Here is a 19352-nt window from a genome sequence, read left to right on the forward strand (position 1 = left end):
AGGTAATGGCGGGAGATGTGCTAGCAGTCTCGTTGTTTCGTAAATTTCTTTTTTGCTGCTTTCGCTAGCTGGCATTAGAAAGCTCCCTGTTTAAAAGTGAAGGATGCTGCATTCGCCTGAAATGAAGAGATCAGCGCGAGATGGAGCACGCTCTGAAAATAAGCTGTGAGGTCGTGGTGTACACAGCTGTGTTCAGAGCGGCCAAAACGGCTGAAAACTTTCAACCAGCATTGTACTCGCGGCAGCTTCTTCCTTAGTGTATCATAAATCTACTTAAAATTCATCCCCAAAGCCTAAACTTGTTCATATGCTGTCATCCAACTTGAGTTCCAACACTGAAGGGAATTCTATTCCGAACCCAAACCGAAAATTGCTTAAAAACATGCCTCGGACTTCCCACTAAAGCCAGCTTCGAAATTAGCCCGGCCGTACAAAGCTGGCTTCGGGTTGGGTGCATTGCCAATGTATTAAAAAAAAAAAAACTTGCAAAATAAGTGACTGGATCTGAATACACAGTAAGCCGATCATTGTACGTATAATCTTCTAGGAAACTCGCTGTATATAGAAAAAGTCAGGTAATGGTTGTCGTATACATGTAACTGAAAACGTTTCATGTGTACGTGGCACCGGTGTGGTCAGTCGCTGGTGGTGATGCAGTAAGGCTGCGTTAGCACAGAGAACGCTACACTACTACCGTCTGTTATTCTAAGCTATGCGGCGTTTCTGCTAAGCGATGAAGTTTCAGCATAGTGTCGAAATGAAAAAAAAAAATAGTCTGGCACTGGATGGAGACACCTTTTTTCCTTTTTTTTCGTTCGTCTAGTAACCCAGCTTATTGCTTAAGCAGAATTTTTTTTTTAAAGACTTGAACACAAACTCTGTATTGACTGCTACCTCAATTACGTTTCAAGGCATTATTGGAATCCCTCTTTTTTAAAACATTAAGCTACGAAGAAGGCAACGACAAAGCGGGCAGTACAGAGCGCCCGCGCTAGGCCTGCAGCCATTAAATAATTTACTGGGGTCATCTTGTCGTCCTTTTGAATCCGTAACAATGTTAATAAGAGACCAGCCATCGATTGCTGTATATTCTCGCCAAGTGGGCTGCGCACACAATTGCGAATGTCAGCCGCGGTGCCACTCAAATGCCCCAACAATTTGCCCCGATGCCTTCCAGAAAGAGGGCTTAACTCACGAACTTTCTTTTGTAGCCGGTTTGATCGCAGCACCATTTATAACGTGACACTTCCTCTATTTAACATCCGCAATTATCTATTTTTACGCGGCTAGCCGTTAGCTACTGAAAGAAGCGAACAAAAATGGTTACAAAATTTATTTTATTACGAAGTATAATTTCGCAAAAAATAACCTTATACTGGCTTTATTTTCTTGCCGTTGCCCTTCCTAAATTTTAGTACTGTTATGGTTATCCTTAAAGTTCTTATAAAAAGCAGATTGTTGTAGCACGACTGAAGAGCCGCTTGGCAAAGTAATAAATCATTGTGACATTTTAAATCTCACAATGCGTTTAACCTTCCAAGAACTGTGATCAGCAAACGGGCTGACATTTTCGGAGCAACTATACTTCCTGCGCTTAATGCTGCACTTGTGAGCGCGTGTTTCTGACGCTTCACTTCAGATGAAGACAGGCTTTCTTACGAGACGGCGCTTTTTTGCTGTACTAAAAAATGGAGGCAAGTACCAAGGCAGAGTATGCAAAATGTGGGACAAAAGATCACGCATTTTCACAATGCAGAGCGCCTTTAGGAGAGTGGTACGTGGGTCAGAAATTTCAGGTACGAAACGCGGTAACTCCACGTGCAGAACACGTGTATATGAAACGTTGTTTGGTGTCGTCCAAACCAGTACCGCAGTCCATCTTGATAAGCGGTCTTGTATGGTCGAGTATCTGGATGCATGTGTGCGCCTTCCAGGCTTTTGATGTCTTGGAAGGAGGGGTCATGCAGGGGCAAGGTGGCCTGTTGTTTTGTGGCGTAAGCGAGCTTAGACTTCTTTTCGGCACTATTTCCATGCAATAATGAAAAAAAAAAGCCGTCATGGCGGAGTGGTAGCGTCTCCGCCTCAAACGCCAAAGGCCCTGGGTCGATTACCAGCCTCGACACAGGGTTTTTTTTTATTCAGTGAGTGTGCGGGGGCTTCGGTGGCTCCTGTAGATAGCGCCACCGAGTACGTTGGTTAGCGGTTAACCGCGAGAGGGCGGGTAAGGAAAAGGGTGGTTAAGGGCGGCTCCGCGGTGATGGATTGAGGGAAAAAACTTTATTGCCGACCAATTTAAAGTGTTCGTGACCCTTACGGGTCACTGGGCGCCGTGGTCGATCCTCGGTCCAGGATGCCGCACTTGGCAGCTGCCAGCGTGGCTCGGCGTACGAGGAATCGTTGCGTTTCCTCGTCCTGGCTGGCCAGCAAGGGCTCCCACTGCGTCACTCTCGGGTGGTCTATTTTAGGCTCTAAGTCTGCCTTAGGGCAGTTCCATGTGACATGCTCTAGTGTAGGTTTACCTTGGCACCAGGGGCATTCGTCTGCATGTTGTCTAGGGAAAATCTTATGTAGTTTGTGCAGATCCCGGGCAGGTACCTGTTTGTAGTCTGAGCCAGTTTACCGCCTCCTTTTTGGATAGCCTTTTGTGTAGGGCTGGGTAGCGTTTCCGCTGACCCGTGTAATGGTCGAGTATGTCGGAATACGTGGGGGTAACAGGGTCAAAGGTGCCCTGCAAAGTGTTGAGTCTGCTCGGTTGACGTACCCTCGAGCTAACTCGTCTGCTGCCACATTGCCCCTCATCCCCTCATGTCCCGGAACCCATACTATATTATGTTTAGTGTTTATGTGTCTTCTCGTCGTGTGTGGAATATGATTGGCGATCCTGTCAATGCTTCTTCTTGTGTAATTTCTTCATGCTTGTTTTAGAGTACGTCACTATAGAGAGGTTTTGTCCTGTTGCGTTGCCGTGCGATATTGCCAGAGCAATGGCAGCCTCGTCAGCTGCCTCTATGCGGCGAGGCGCGCAAAGTGACGTCATGCCAGATGGCGCGGCGAGCGCGCGGCGTCAGCCAGCTGCACCCGTTGCTGGGCAACGGCTCTGTGCCTCCTCCTCAGGAGTGCCAACCTTATGGGTGCGTAATCTTCTCTCATTTTGCAAAGTTCACCGAGAAATAGTTATCCGCTCTAACAGATTTATCGTCTGATGCGTCCCAAGACAGCGGCTTCGGTCTATTGATATTCCTAAACAAAATCAATCATCTGCCATCTGACATTATTTCGAGCATTGAACTTTTGGCAGGTGATTGCATGATTAAAGGAAAATTTCACCCTCAGGGCACCTTCAACTGATACTGAAAAATAGCGTACACAATACAGGGACGAAGAAAGGAAACGACAACACGAGCGCTGTTATACATTGCATAACACGAGCTATACATTGTTTGGGACACCAGCGTGAAAGGCGGGGACGAAGGTATATAGGGCGAATGCGTGTTTCCCCTTCTGTTTCGCCTTTCGCGTTGTTCTCCCCTCATCCGCGCCCTCTCCAAGAACAGAATATATGTGCTGTTTTGGAGTTTGCTTGCCAGTTGTAAACATCGCCCGGTAAACGTTTTGATATTTATTTTTTTATTTTTAGTCAGGAGTGGAATTTAGTACCTTCAAATTTTTTGGACTGCAAACTTACCTGTGGCATAATTATGTATGAACTAATCAAACACTTTGCGGGGCAAGTTGGTGCATAGCTTCCAGAATTCAAGCGCAACAAGGAAAGCAGATCGATGGGACGTGCGCTACTTGCAACTCTTTTATTCACTTCTGTATCAGCGGAAATTAAACATTTCTAAAAACTTATTCTTTCTTATGCATCATGATAGAGGGAACACTGGCACAAGCAATCCCACTACTTCGGATTTGGTGAGCCTGTGTCAGTTCACGCGCGATTGTGTCTTCGAACACAATCGCGCGTGAACTGTGGACACACACACACACACACACACACACACACACACACACACACACACACACACACACACACACACACACACACACACACACACACACACACACACACACACACACACACACACACACACACACACACACACACACACACACACACACACACACACACACACACACACACACACACACACACACACACACACACACACACACACACACACACACACACACACACACACACACACACACACACACACACACACACACACACACACACACACACACACACACACACACACACACACACACACACACACACACACACACACACACACACACACACACACACACACACACACACACACACACACACACACACACACACACACACACACACACACACACACACACACACACACACACACACACACACACACACACACACACACACACACACACACACACACACACACACACACACACACACACACACACACACACACACACACACACACACACACACACACACACACACACACACACACACACACACACACACACACACACACACACACACACACACACACACACACACACACACACACACACACACACACACACACACACACACACACACACACACACACACACACACACACACACACACACGCGCGCGCACGCACGCACGCACGCACGCACGCACGCACGCGCTGAGAATATGACGAAGGGTATGACACCTTAGTGTGTGATGACAGCAGGACTTCCGTCCGTTTTTCCACCATGCAGGGGCTCCCGTGACAGCTGTTGTCTTCCCTCGAGTTCTAGAGCAGCGAAGTGACGGTGGGGAGCTGCTCGTGGCCATCCGGGACAATCAGACTTTGAGGCTGAGAAAGGCGTCCGTGCTGCGGCGAGAGCTGGATGTCACAACATTCGAAGGAGACAAAGAAGTCGTCCACTATGTGAGAGCGCTCCTTTCTTCTCGCTCTCTTGGGGCACTCGTAACAGACGCATCAGTATTGTGCAACCCGGAAATAAGGTGGCAAAACTTGTGCCGCAGCTGAAGTGTAGCCCTTTCGAAGTGTAGGAAGTGCTGCTTCGATTGGGAGGTGCGCCGTACCACTTGCAGTCCTGGCTGCATGCAGAGAGTGCAGAATGTCCCTGACAACCACAGCACTGGCAGAGGGACTCACCGCTAATCTAACTGCGCATGATCATCTGAGATGTCTTGCTGTGCCGGCGAAGCGAGGCCTTCATGACGAGATACGAAAAGTTTCAAGAGCCGTAATTATTGTAGCTTGACAATGGCAATCGCAAAGGCGATCATATCCTTTCAGTACTGAAATCTTATTATATGAGCAATGATTTCTAGATAAGTGTTTGTAGGCGATATTAAAAGTAGACGCTACTTGTACTACATCGCTGAATTGTATATTACTGGTGAACCATCAAACGTGGGTCATAAGCAAACATTGACTTTTTTTGATAAGCGGTAGAGAAGCAGACATAAATCATAAAACCTTGCTCGGCCGATTGTGAGAAAACTGCCAGCCGTGTCCGGCGGCATTTAAATTAATTATTGGTCGTGAGAGGTTGCTCGGGGAGGGAAACCTGGGTCTTGAAAGTGCCACTGGTGGCTGAGTCTGAAACCTGCCGGGGCTGTGGCGCATCGCTTAACCGCGGCACCACTGCGCCAGGAGTGGCGCCCCGTCCGAGGCTCCTTCCTGTCCGTCCGCTCACCAGCACAAGATGCCGCCTGTACGTGTCGGCATTGCACCGCAGTTGGCTGCGGAGGAGAAAGGTTAACTCAGCGCACTGCTTGCTGAGTTCCACGACTGCTTCTCCACGTCACCGGAGGTCCACCAGACGACCATCGCTAAGCACAGAATAATTACAGACGACGCTGTTTACCGTGTTCTCCAACCACGTTATCGTGTTTCGTTAAAAGAACGCGAAACTATACAGAACCAAGCGCTCGAAATTAATGGCCGACGACATCATGCAACCATTTCAGCCCAACAGCTGCTCCGGTGGCTTTGGGGAAGAAAAAAAGAGTAAACTCTTCGGTTTTGTGTCCACTACAGAATCACGAAGAAAACTGTCTATCCACTGCCGCGCGTCGATGACGCTCTTGATCGCCTGCGCTATGCATGTTACTTTTCGTCCATCGGTCTTAAAAGTGGATATTGACAAATAGAATTCGATGAGCGCGGCAGAGAGAAGATTGTTTTTCTCATCCCGGATGAACTCATTAGTATAAGATGATGTCCTTCGGACTCTGTACTGCACCAGCATATTTCAGAGCTTTATGGACCCCGTGCTGACAGGCCTAAAATGGCAAACATGCCTTGTCTACCTTGGTGATGTCATTTTTCTAAGTATGTTCCACAAACACGTTGACCGTATAAAAGCAGTCCTACGGGATATCAGAAAGGCCGGCTCCACTCTGAAGCCTACGAAGTGGCAGTTTGCTTATGACGAACTGAAATTTCTCGGCAACGTCGTCAGTCACAAGGGTTTCCGTACTGATACCGGTAAAACAGCGGCCGTCGCTTTTTACCCGACACAATCGGACATAAACGCCGCGCTTAGGCTCCTGGGTCTCCGCGCTTAACACTGATGTTTTGCTCATAACTTGCTGCATATTATTCGCCGCTTACTCGCCTCACGAAAGAGACTCTCGCCTTCCAGTGGTCTAATGAAGAGCAGCGTTCTTTTTACCCCTTGAAACGGCACCTGCAGGCCTCTCCTCTATTAGGTCATTTTGACCAGGCCGCCGCGATTGAAGTTCAGACTGACGCTTGTAACATGGGCCTCGGGGTCGTCCTCATCCAGCACCAGAACGCCGCAGAACGTGTCATCGCGTAGCAGGTCGTGCATTATAGTAGACGGAAACTAATTACTCCACGACGCAAAAAGAATGCTTCACAGTAATTTAGGCGATTACAAAGTTCAGAGCAAACTTGTATGGACACCCATTACCGGTGGTCACACAGCACCACTCTCTGTTTTGGCTGAATAATCTCAGAGACCCTGCAAGAGTTCGACGTTATGATCGTCTATAAGCCATGGTCGCAGGCACACTGGCGCCGACTGCCTCCCCCGCGCTCCCGTCGAGTCCACATCTACAGACACGGATGAAGACGTCTTGCTAGCTGCCCCAAGTGCCGTAAATGTGGTGGGGCGGCAGTGACGTGATCTCACACTTTGAGTGTCAAGGAGGTCGTCTCTTTGTACGCGTACTAACTTTTTTATGCCTGCGAGGCAACGTTCTTTACAAGAACTTTTCCGCGAGTGCGAGGTTGTGTCCGCTGATCTACGCTAGCAAATCACAGGAAATCGCCTGTCATGAAGGTCCCCCTCGGGACATTTCGGTTTCAGTCGAACGCTTGCGCAAATACACTCGAAGTAATATTGTCCACAACTCGATAAGACTTTTCGTCATTATTCCAGGACCTGCCACGAGTGTAAGGTGGAAGCTTCCCCCCGTGAAGCACGCAGGACGCCTCCAATCCATCCTGTCCCCGCTCACTCTGTTACAGCAAATTGGTATTGACCTGCTCGGACTTCTCACTGAGTCACAATCGGGGAACCAATGGATCCGTGTTGAGACGGACTACCTCACGCGATATGCCTAGTCGCGAGCTTTGCCTTTGTTAGTAGCTTCGGATGTGGCCAAGTTTTTCGCCGAGTCAATAATTCTCAGACACGGTGACCCAGAGCTCCTTATCACGAAATTGTGGTGCCGCATTTATGCCCCAACTTAAGTCTAAGATTTTTAGCTTGAGCCACATCGCCCACCGCAAAGCACGCGAAACCACTCGAAAACAAACGGGCTCACCGAGCACCTAAACAAGATCTTGGCTGACATGATCTCTATGTATGTCGATATCAAGGACAATACCTGGGGCGAAGTGTTACCATACGTTACTTTTCGTACTACGTCGCGAATCAAGAAACCACCCATTTTCACCGTTTCGCCTGGAGCATGGCTGGGAAGTGATTACCATGCTCGACACTATATGCATCCCCACCAGCCAGACGTCTACACTCCCGCCGACGATCAGCTCGTCGCTCAGCACGCGGAAGAAGCCCGACAGCTGGCACGACTTCGTATCCAAGCCCGCCAGCGCGTTGATGCACGCAGATACAACCTAGGGCATCGTGTCGTTAATTTCCCTCCCAGTGATCGAGTGTGGGTGTGGACTCCAGTTCGACGCCACGGTCTTAGCGAGGAGCTCTTGAAACACTACTTTGGAGCGTACGAGGTGGTTCGCTGTATAGGCGATTTAAATTACGTGGTGCTACCAGTTGTAATGCGGCCGTCCCGCCGACCGCCTCACTCCGAAGTCGGTCACGTGGTTAGCCTCAAGGCATACTGTAACCCTGCGTGGCGCACGTCTTCTAACTATATGCGCTCAACACGCGTTTCGGAGATATAGTTTTGCCTTGCTGCGTATCGGGGCGATTTCGGGAGGGGAGCTGTCATTTGTGCTCCGTCGGCTTCCTGCTCGGTGCGAATCGGCGCCGAAGAGGAAGATGATCCGGGAGAATCGCTCGTGAGCTGCGTCGCGGCTGCTTCGCCTGGCTCTGGTTCTCATTCCTGTTTCACCTGTGGTCCCAGTTCTCCAGTTTTCCAAGTGTCTCAAAAACTCGTGTCTGTATGAGGACTCACCGCGACCTGCTAATGTAGAATAGAGAATGACCAGTTCCGCATATATCGGTATGTAGCCAGAACCTTGGTGAAAGAGGAGGAGTACATGCGTGGGAATAATCTCTAATGCTATTGCACTTAATTCCTAAGGGTAGGTTAAGTGTGATGTAAAGGTGAAAAACAGATCAGTGTCCGTGTCTACGAAGTGATGCGCAAAGAGGACCCCAGACCGTGAAGGGATCGACCCATTAAAGTTATAACTGTTAAGGCGGAGGTTACGTGCCCTTCAAGTTGTTTTATGGTAGTAGTTTCCGCAGCGAAAGGTAAATTTGTATGAAGTTTATTAACACTGACGTGACCCCGCGACTTTACCCCCGCAGCGATTTAGGCGCTTAGTTAGAGGCGATGCCACCAGCGGCTAAAATGGCAAGAAATCTCTCCAAACCAGACTTATGCCTAAAGATTAAAAGTATAATTTTGACCATGTCTGCAAAGGGGAATATACACAGATCCAAATAAAACCATGTGTCTGTATTACACACACCCGAGAAAACACAGGATGCGAAATGCCTGATCTCAAAATTTCTAAACTGCTTTTCTTTTGATGGCGCCTGACATCACCTGGGGTTCATTGCAGGGGCGCTGTTGCTTGACTATGGACATAAATCAATTGTTTATTCCTCTAGATGAATGGTGCTAGAATTGAACGAGACCTGTACCACGACCCCGAAGCGCATGCCGTCCTCGTATTGACGCGAGGCAAAAGACTTCGACTCGTGCGTATACGTATTTTCTTTCTTCACAGAATATGTGTGTGCGACCTAGCATTGCCAACGGACAGGTATTTTAACATGTAGAGGACGCTGATAGAACACACGAGTAAATGCTATGAAGGCCTACTTTGAGATCTCCATGCATGTGTGTAAGGAACTGCAGAGATAATCCGGAGACTTCCTTTTTGGCAGTCCTTATAACCCACAGTGTTTCGCGTCAAGTCTCATAAGTTCACCTCAGATGGTGGATAAAAAAAATTCAGCTGGCGCTTTAGCATTTATAGGCATGAGATATTGCGCGAAAGCACTGTTTTTTGAAGGTGGACACCACCGCCACCTACCTGAAAGCACGATTCAGGTTTCCACTGTCTCAGGGAGCTAATTATGCGCGATTTCAAGTTTTTCATCGCCAATGCTGATTAACCTAATGTACAGTCCCGGCCAAAATATTACGGAGCACGCATCGGTGATTCGAAGTCTCCCCACACCTTACATAACGCAAATTAGGGGGTACTTCTTACACAGTTTAGCCCACGTCACTGGCGCGTTCGCGTATTAACAGAAGACACACTCATATCTCCTCTACAGAACACGTGAGAAACATTTCAAACGCCGAAGCATGCTCCGTAATATTTTGGTCGCACCTGTATGCGGGCGGCCTATACTCCTGCGCCGCGTTTTTGCATGCACTGTTGTCAACGCCAACGCGCATTGATCTAGTGCCGTGTTCCTACCGTTGTAAACGCCACCGCACAAAGCGCATCTCTCTGTCACTGAATATTGGTTTCATAGCAGTATAGTGGACGAATATGATGACACGCAGTGTGCAGAGCGAGAGTGCGTTGCAGTGCGGCTGCGGTGATAGCCTAGTGCTCTCGCGCAGTGGCCAGCGAAGCTGACCTGCTCGCCCCGCCGCGGGTTTAACTGCCAGGCGTGAATGTTAATTTGATTTCTTTTCATTTCTTAATTTCGCTTGACACAAACAAGAAAACCCCGCAAGCATACAAAGATCCCAAGATCTTTCTCGGGGTGGACCCAACGGAATAGCGCATTCGCGCACTGAATAGAACGGGCGTGTAGAACGGAATTAGCTGCTTTCTTTACACGAGCCTCTTTCGCAGTGCCATCGAAGAATGCTTACACTCGCTATTAGATAAAAAATCTTATGTTCGTTTTTGATTGCGCGCTTGTAAGACATGTAGTACGAAGGACATTAAGCGCACATAACGATGGGCGACTAACAACTGCTTATTAAATAACATTCTGACCTCTAGTACATGATGCTGTCAAGGCTTCGTAGTAGTATGTAATAAATCAAAATAACAGAAATAGGACTTTATGATAAAAAGTGAATTAGAGAAAACCTAGCGCCAAAACCATGCAAACCACAAGGACGAACGACGACGAGACACAAGCTTCACCCTATATAAGCTGCATCCTTCCTTCAATAAAATTCAGTTGTCAGTATAGCGCTTGTGTCTCGTCGTCGTTCGTCCTTGGGGTTTGCATGGTTTTGGCGCTAAGTTTTCTCTAATTCAAGTATGCAGCAACTAGCCCAGAAAGAGGTGTTAATGATAAAAAGTGAGATTAGTGTACCCTGATTTGTCTGCCTCCTAAACGATGGCCTGCTTTTTTTTCAAAGGTTCATGAGTGGTACCTTTAAGAAGTGGCCTTCCCTTTTTTGAAGAAGTGAATTTAGGCTGCGCCCGTACTGAACGCGTGGGGCAGACATGACATAGAATTCTCGTGAAAACGACTTAATGCGTACTGAAAGAAAAATTACTGTTTTAATTCCTGTTTAGAGTAAGCCCTTTAAGTTAATTAAGGTACTCGTATAAATATACTTTACTAACATGAAACATGCGCCGTATATTAGGAAAATATAATTTAAAGAACTTCGTGTGCTCTTTTTCTTCGTAGCTTGAGATACATGTCAGAACGTGCACATCGGCTAGTCCATATACATCTCTAATCAGGCCGTCAAAGCCTGACGACCACGAGACAGCGCAAATGTTCTCCTGCTGATTTTGTCAAGTATTAAGTGGTTCGCCTCTTACGGGAAAAAGAAACGACCGCGCTGAGTTATACATGTCGAGTGAGACGGATATGTTAAGTAGAAGAGCAACACTGAGTGCGTTTTCGTTTTTACGCAGCCCTCGGCTGCGTAAAAGCGATGTTAAAGCTTGTTACAAACACGTGTTTTCTTTTTTTTTTTTGCTGGCACGAAGTTCGGAATTATAGGCCCTACCGAGCGGATACAGCCGTCACCGCCCACAGAGCTTCATACAGGAAGAGGAGTCAAGCACGAGATTTTACGTATTGTTGCGAGAGACCTAAATGTCAAAGACACCTCTGGCACCATTGCCCAAGGTAACCGCTTTTTGCATTACGCTTGTATGGGATATATACTTGCGGACAACTCTCTAGGGCAGTGCAGCCAATACTAGGCAGGAAAGGGCCTCTGCACACGGGCCACAGCGCCATGTAGCCCGGGCTGTAAACCAGCGTTCTTTCCTTTCACCTCAGTTCTTTCGTCACGGGCACACTTTTCCCTCGTTTTACTTTCTTCAAAACCGAGGGAAACAAGCGCGTATCACTCGAAAGCCGGGCAGGAAAAATGACAGGTCGTGTGCTGCAAGAGCAAGTCTGAATGCGCTAACAAGCAGTCGACTACACTAACGGCAGCTTGGCTCTTTTTAAAACCACTGCAAACGCCTTCTTTTATTCACTCTAGAACTTTTGCTGAACCACTGCCACTACCGTCTTGTCCGCACCGCATCATTCTCCTTCTTTTTGTTTTTATTTGAAACAGTGGCGGGTTTAAGTCATTGTTCAAGGCATGGCCCATTTTGCCTGGCGCAAGGCCTGTGGGACTGGGCGACGCGCGGTAGCTTTTCACGACTTCAATGGAGGCGGAGTTTCTATACGTCACCCATCTTCTGTCCGCTCACGCCACCTAGAATAGCGTCATGAAAAGTTCAGCCGCCACTGCTGCTGCATTGCCGCGCAGACCATGTTCACCTCTATCCATCAAGTAATACCACACACATCTGGGCTATGTTCCCGGTAATAAGGAAACGAAAAACTCGTTGGGTCTATGAGGTCCGTACTCGCTTCCCACGAGAAATCCCTAGGTTCGAATCCGACCTGCAGAGCTTTTTTTCCTCGGATATTTTTCATTTAGGTGACGCACTGGACCACGCACACATCGCTGAAATCGCTCACAGCGGCCAGATATGCTGGCGCATTAAATGATTTCGAAAATGCACGATTATGCTAAGCTGGGCGACCTGAAGAAGATGCATCTTGGAAATTCAGCGCAACAAAGGGACGAGTGCAACGGAAGAAGACACAGACACAATCATTATTAGGAAAGCTATAGAAATGTAGGAAGAAAAACAAAAAACTTAAAAAGTAATGCGACATAAGCCTAGAAAAATAAGTCTCAATAAACAGGGCCAAGCCCGTGCGGACAAGGTTAATCACTTAAATGATTCCAGGTGGGCAATTTCACTCTTGGATAAAGATACTGATGAGTTCCTTATACAGCTGTCGCCACCTTTGAACATATGGAAGGCTTACCAAGCACAACACAGTCCTCAGAAAGGGGTCAGTACTTACAATTTGTACAATGTTATGGTAAATTTTCTAGTTTTTCTAACCTTGTATTACATTTATTTTCAAAACTCGTCCGTGTCGTTCTTCCTTTGTACTCGTTCCGTTGCTGCACACAATTTTCCAAGGTGTTTTCGAAAATGACCGCATTCATTTCGGCCTACGCGCACATTCTCGACTTTCGGGGAAACCGGGGTGCGCAGGAGCTGCACAGCAAAAGCGGTAATATAAGATCCTTGTTCGCTACCAATATAGGAAAACAAAAATACTTGAATCGCCGACCAAAGGCTTGTGTCAATAAACCACGTGACGCTACTACCCGAATATGACGCTACTACCCGACCAGACGAGATTTCGTCCAACCTTAGACTTCATAGCTACCAATATCTTGTTCAGAATGAGGAAAATATCTCAGAAAAAGTAGTCTTTACGTTGGATCAACCTTCGGGGCTTTGGCAAAGCTTGATAAGCGCTTTTCGGGACTGTACTCCGCTCGCTGCGACATTGGTGCTTCGGCCTTCCAACTTTGGTCCAAGTTTCGCAGAGAGCAGTCCGAGACTATTCTTTCGGTTTATACCAATGTAAAATCTGACAAATCTCGAAGAACCCGTTTCTAACAACAACAAACGAGTAGGGTACAATTAGAATACAATTAAAACTTAGTACAATGCGTTGGAATGTCGCGAGACGACTCGTTGTTGTTCAGACATTACACAGCGTCCCTTCCTACATTGAAGTCTTCCTAGAGGGACCATCCAGCTTGTGCAGTGATGTGCTTTGGGCTCAAAGGTTGTGATTTCCCAAATTGTCGCTCAAGTGCGGGGCCGGTTGCGTTCGAATCTGCTCGAGATGTAGCACAGATTCGCAAGCCGTAACGTGAGTCCGTCTCAAACGGCACTCGAAACGTTGACCTACAAATGCGAGGGTGTCTATGGTTGTGGCTCGGACCCGTATCGCAAGCTCGTTGACGGACGCAAAGCGGTGCTGTCACATTGCCACACGCAATCAGCGATTAAGTGCTCTCTAAATTTTTGTGTAGAGCATGCCGCTGGTCTCCCCAGGCGACAGTTTCACAGCGGTTGCCTCAAAAAGCAAAAGCCGCAGCGGGCAAAGTGATCGACAGGGCAGTGCCCAGACGACGAGAGCGGAGGCACTCTCATGCTTCGAAATCCGGCATGTCAAGAACATGCCACATTCAAGAATCGCGTGCCGGCTGCTTTCTGGGTGCGGGCAGTTCCAGCACTGCGAAGGGGTAGCAGCGCCCCAGCTCTGCAGGCTTTACTTCGTGGGGAGGACACTCCATTCAAAGCCCCACGTCAAATCACGTAAGGGCCGCAGAGATCAAGACGTGGAAGACAACCACGAGGTTGCCCTCCTCAAGCGCTCAGGAGGCACGAGCCGCTGCAACAATGAGCTCATGGCGTTCACCAAGCTGTTCTCCGATTTCCTAAGGTTGGGGTCAACACGTTATATACTGCGCTCGAATGCTGCCGCCGTGGCGTAGAAAGCAGAAATATATGCCTGTGGGCGCTAGTTCGTCTGTGTGTCCTGGAAGAACTGCATGAGTTATGTACGTAGAGGTTAAGACGGCAATGTATTCGCTGGGGAGTCGTAGCAACCGAGTAAGATATTGGGATACTAGCAGCAGGAAGCAGCGGGGCACAGAAGGAAAGAGCTGGCATCCGCAGGTGTCTGCAAAACCACGTCATCATAGGCGCCGCTTTGGAACGAGCTGGAATCTGCCTAGTACCAGTGTAGGCACCCTTTCTAGCGTCCATGTCCTCTTCACAGGTTATCGCTGAAGCGTCGGCTTACCCAGAAGGCCCTGGCGCTGCGTATGGCTGCCAAGATGGGCTCAGAGTTGTGTCAGCCTTGCCTGTGGGGTCCGGCGTTGCAGCTGTCAAAGGAGCTAGCGGCTGCGTCCGAGTACGAACGGCACAAGGACATGCTACAGTGGAGTGGTCGTCTCTGCATCACCGGCAAAGAAGTGCTATCAGCATGGTGACCATGGACGCCACAACGACTACAAAAATGCGCCATACTGAAGTGGCATGGGTAGCCGCACCACTAGCGGACCTGCTGCATACCCATGTAGTCAAAGGTTCCGCGTTTGCCACCGACCCGCAGGTGGTTGGGAACGGCGTTCCACGCAGCCGTCTGTATTGTTACGTAGCGTGTCCCGGTAGGACTCTACGCCGGGAACTCATCTGACCAACGGTGACGGGGAGCGCCTTGCCATACGTTGAAGACTTTGACGAGGGCCCCATTGGTCACCTATGAGGGCGGAAAGAGGCAGGCCAAGGTGGTAACTTGCGGACCATAGGAATGATAGGAACAAATTCAGTGCTCACGGTCAGGCAGCCGGCATCGACAATTACAGTCATGGAGGTCATGCTTTTCATGGTTACATGGAAGGCCTGAGCCCTCTTATGATCCGCGCAGTGGACTTCGGACTGGTCCTCGAATGTGCATTAACGTCGAAGACCAAGTCCTTTCACGCACGTCACGACGCCGTACGTGCCATGGATAATCAGAAAAGATGCACTTTACGTGAGACACGGAGGAATGTCACCAAAACGAGCACTGTACTGTGTACGACATACTAATCCTGCTGTGGAATTGGTGGAAAGGTGCTAATTTTGAAAATCGCATTTCGAAGCTAGCTAATTGACTGGGGTACCCGCATATGCGATGTTGGCGCCCATTTCGGCAAAAGCCTTTCTTTGTTCTTTCACAGGTACCGGTGCTGGTTTGAGCATGGCTTTGACTGACAAGCAAACTAGGGCTAAAAATAACCCAGAAGGAAGATCTGGAACGGGTCCCTGTAAGTTGATTGCTCTTATAATGCAAATAGAAAGTTATTAGTATCGTAACTCTTTTCGTCCTGGAGTAAAGCGGAGCCTCGAAACACGATTACATTAACACTGGCAGTAACAGCGTAACATAAACGTCACAAAATTTGAGACTGGTGCTGAAGCCTGGTAGCTATATGGCCTTTTAACTGTATTTTAACGGAGGATGTGAATTACCAAAGAGGGTAAAATGAGGAGCCTTGTTGATAAATTTGCTCCGTCTAAAAACATGCACCATGGCTGAGAAGATAATTGGTAATATACAATAAAAAACGCTACATTTAGATACTTGCATTTGTCTTTCGAGGCTAAGAAAACGAGAAATATCGTTCCTTTTAATACCGTTACTCATGTCAGCCGTCTGGCAGGGGACTAATACTGACTATAATATTATATCTCATAGAACGCACGATGTTGATTCCAAGTTCAGAAGTTGCATACTTAGAAAAGCAAAATAGGCACAAGGCACAATACAAGGCACAGAACCACTAGAAAAAAGCACTTGCACAATACAAGAACAAAAAAAAACGAACAAGCGGGCTAATATTAGTTTGCTATAATTCAGGTAAAGAAGAGGATGTTGGTCACCTAGACCTGCTAGGCTGACTTTTATCATGTAGTTAAGTTTAACAAAATAAAAACCACGTGTTGAAACGGCGACACTAAGAGTGATCTTTGCTCGCAGCATTTCGCATGCAACCGGGCGTGTACCTGCAGCGTCGCAGTCGTCGCACTTGATTCCCTTGTGATCTGCACTAGTGGGTTCCTTCGGTTTAGTACCCGACGTAAGCGTAGGTCCTAGCAGCGCCGCTAGCAAATTTATCGTCTGTGATGAGGGAGCCATGCGGGAATGCTTGACTGCTTGACCTGGATTTTCGAATTCCATTCCTGTTCTATACTTTCCTACCTTTCATCACTTTATCAAGCGCCACCCCACCTGTTGACAAGTCCGCGCATGATATAGGTTTTATGGTTTATGGCTCATTAAGTTTAATGTCCGAAAGTGACTCAGGATACGAAGGACTCCTGTAGAGGACTCCAGATAATTTGGAACACCTGGGTGCTTTAACTTGCACTGTCATTGCAAAGTGCACGGGCCTCTTAACATTTCACCTCTAACGAAATGCGTCAGTGGCGGCCGGCATCGAACCCACGGGTTATGCTTGGCACGAATGAAAGAGAGTCTCTCGAAGCCCTCATAACCTGAGTCGCTTTGGGGTGTTAAACCCCAAAAACCATAAACCAAACAGAGTAAAAGGAAATCATCATTAGGATACACCGGACGTGATCCTCACTGTTGGATATAGTAAAGGCCTCATCATGGTGGAAACCTGCCACGATCGATACTCTGTATTTATTTGTTCGCTTTCATTACAGACAGCCGGAGCGAAAGCTAAAGGCTGCATTGCCCGACAAAGGCTTTCGCTTCGGGTGAGCTTCGGCGAGCAGGTAAACAAACATGCCAGAACAGCATTCACAAGAACACTTGAAAACGCAAATAAAAATCCTAAACACACAAATTTGCTCACAGGCAATTGAGTTAAGCAAGGTCAGAAAAGTAAAAAAATCTGCAATAAGAAATTGCAGCAATTGCTCATTGTTTTGCAATAACCAAGCATCAGACAATAATTACACACATTTAAAAATAAAGACGGAATCAAAATCCTGCAGCCGGCGATGTTTTCAAAATCTGGTACTTGGTGGCACTACCAGCAATTATATATAAAAAAATTTATTGTAAGATGGGCGTCCGAGCTTTTATTGGCACTGCCAACAATGGCGTCGAAGAGCAAAACCAACGAACGAGATTTGATGATGATGATTCACAAATGAGGATGAAGTTCACGTGAAGCGAAGGACGATGACGGACAATCACAGATGTGGATGAAGTTCACGAAAAGTGCTTACAATATATACATTTTCAGGTGCAAGAAAGCAGAGTGAACAATATGAAACTATACAAATGCAATGTCATTTGAGCTATTGGGCTTTAAGAAACTTTTTGGTCAGTTGTTTGTTAGAATTTACTAAAACATTAACACAATTCAACAAAAAGTTATCCGGCAGTATGTATGTTGCCGGCCATAGTTTGTTCTTGTGACTCAACACAGGTGCCCTCTGAGTCCTCTACGAAGAGATAACTATGAACTTGGCTTTGAATTTGTAGTTATAAAAAACCTACTCTATGTTCTGTAATGATTTATAATAATAGGCCTGTTTACATTGATGAAATTTTTTGAAAATATCGGACCTGTTGGAAAATGAGGTTAACCAGAGAGGTTTTCAAACGTTTTCAAACGTTCTCAAAAGTTTTCTTCTTTAATGAAGTTAGCACGTTTCTGAGCTGCTGTAGTTCCCCAGGCCACTGCGTAGAAATAGAGCCTAGTGTAGAACAGAGTGTATTACAAGATTTTTTTTTTTTTTAACCAGAGAGGAACGAAGTTTTTAAGAGCGTTAGCTTTTGCTACTTACGGTTGTCAAGGGCGCGTCCGCCTGCAATGAAGGCAAATTGACAAAAGCAGTTACCAAGTGACCACAATGTATCACATAGCAACAGTGGGCGCCTAGCGCCTCAATTGATGCGTGTTCTTTCGATCCGGTATATATGTGCCAGCAGAGCAGCTATTGAAATGAGAACCCCCCTAATTTGACCACCATTTGCATAACATTGGGGGCCACCCATTTGACACAAAATGTTCGAAGTGATGTGAGATGACTTGGCATGTTCCTGAGGATAAAATTACTAATTGAGATGAAGCCCGAAGTATATGTGGTATTCGCAGCAACAACGTTTCCTCCTCCAAACCATGCACTCCGAGGACCTTCAGACGGCCATTACGGCTAAGCCGTTTGTGGCAGGGGGTCCTGGATGGTGTCAAACGATTCGTCGTGTTGTGATGCACACGTTTATAAAATTAATGAACTGATATAACAAGGAAATATACCGGATATAGCGAAGGTGGCTGTAAATCGCAACAGTAGTGCAAAATCTATGTGGTAGATGGCGTTGCTTGTGTCTTCTCCCCTTTTGCTGAGCAAAGCAATGTAAACAATTGAAGCTCCCGTAGGTAACGCCCTTAAGTCGAACCATGAGGTAGTGTTGGCCGAACATTTTTATTATCGAGACAGCCAACTGCCCGGCTGAGACGGTTGACATGAGTATTGCTATATAAGATACCTAGCAACTATGCATCCAAAAATTTTTGCGTCATTACTTGTAATGTGTATTGTTCAATAATGCCAGTTCATTTGACTTTATTTTTGGAATCCGCATTGTGCCTCATAGATAATGTTATATTTTGATATAAAATCTTCCAGCTGTATGGTTATGGTACCTTTGAAAACTTTTGATAAGACTGGGAGCGATAATATTCGACGGAAGTTACTGACTTAGAGATAAGTCCTACGCTTAAAAATTGGGCACACTCTTGCTATTTTGAGCGCATCTGGAAATATTCCAGTCTGAGGCATACTAATAATAATATGGATTAGAATGCT

General features: G+C 47.1%; 1 protein-coding gene across 2 annotated transcripts in view; it reads left to right on the forward strand.

Moving 5' to 3' along the window:
• LOC144136192 (venom metalloproteinase BumaMPs1-like) overlaps positions 1 to 19352 on the forward strand; it is a 65091-nt gene that overhangs the window by 8872 nt on the left and 36867 nt on the right. Inside the window, exons 1-5 of one of the 2 annotated variants that reach the window (XM_077668273.1) lie at positions 1712 to 1796; positions 4750 to 4922; positions 9301 to 9390; positions 11616 to 11757; positions 15740 to 15826. In XM_077668273.1, coding sequence (XP_077524399.1) covers positions 1721 to 1796; positions 4750 to 4922; positions 9301 to 9390; positions 11616 to 11757; positions 15740 to 15826 — 568 coding nt within the window. In that variant the 5' untranslated portion in view covers positions 1712 to 1720. Of the gene's footprint in view, positions 1 to 1711; positions 1797 to 4749; positions 4923 to 9300; positions 9391 to 11615; positions 11758 to 15739; positions 15827 to 19352 lie in introns of those variants that run through there. The other variant, XM_077668274.1, reaches the window with a different exon arrangement.

This window comes from Amblyomma americanum, chromosome 6 (assembly GCF_052857255.1).
Source record: "Amblyomma americanum isolate KBUSLIRL-KWMA chromosome 6, ASM5285725v1, whole genome shotgun sequence".
NCBI lineage: Eukaryota > Metazoa > Arthropoda > Arachnida > Ixodida > Ixodidae > Amblyomma > Amblyomma americanum.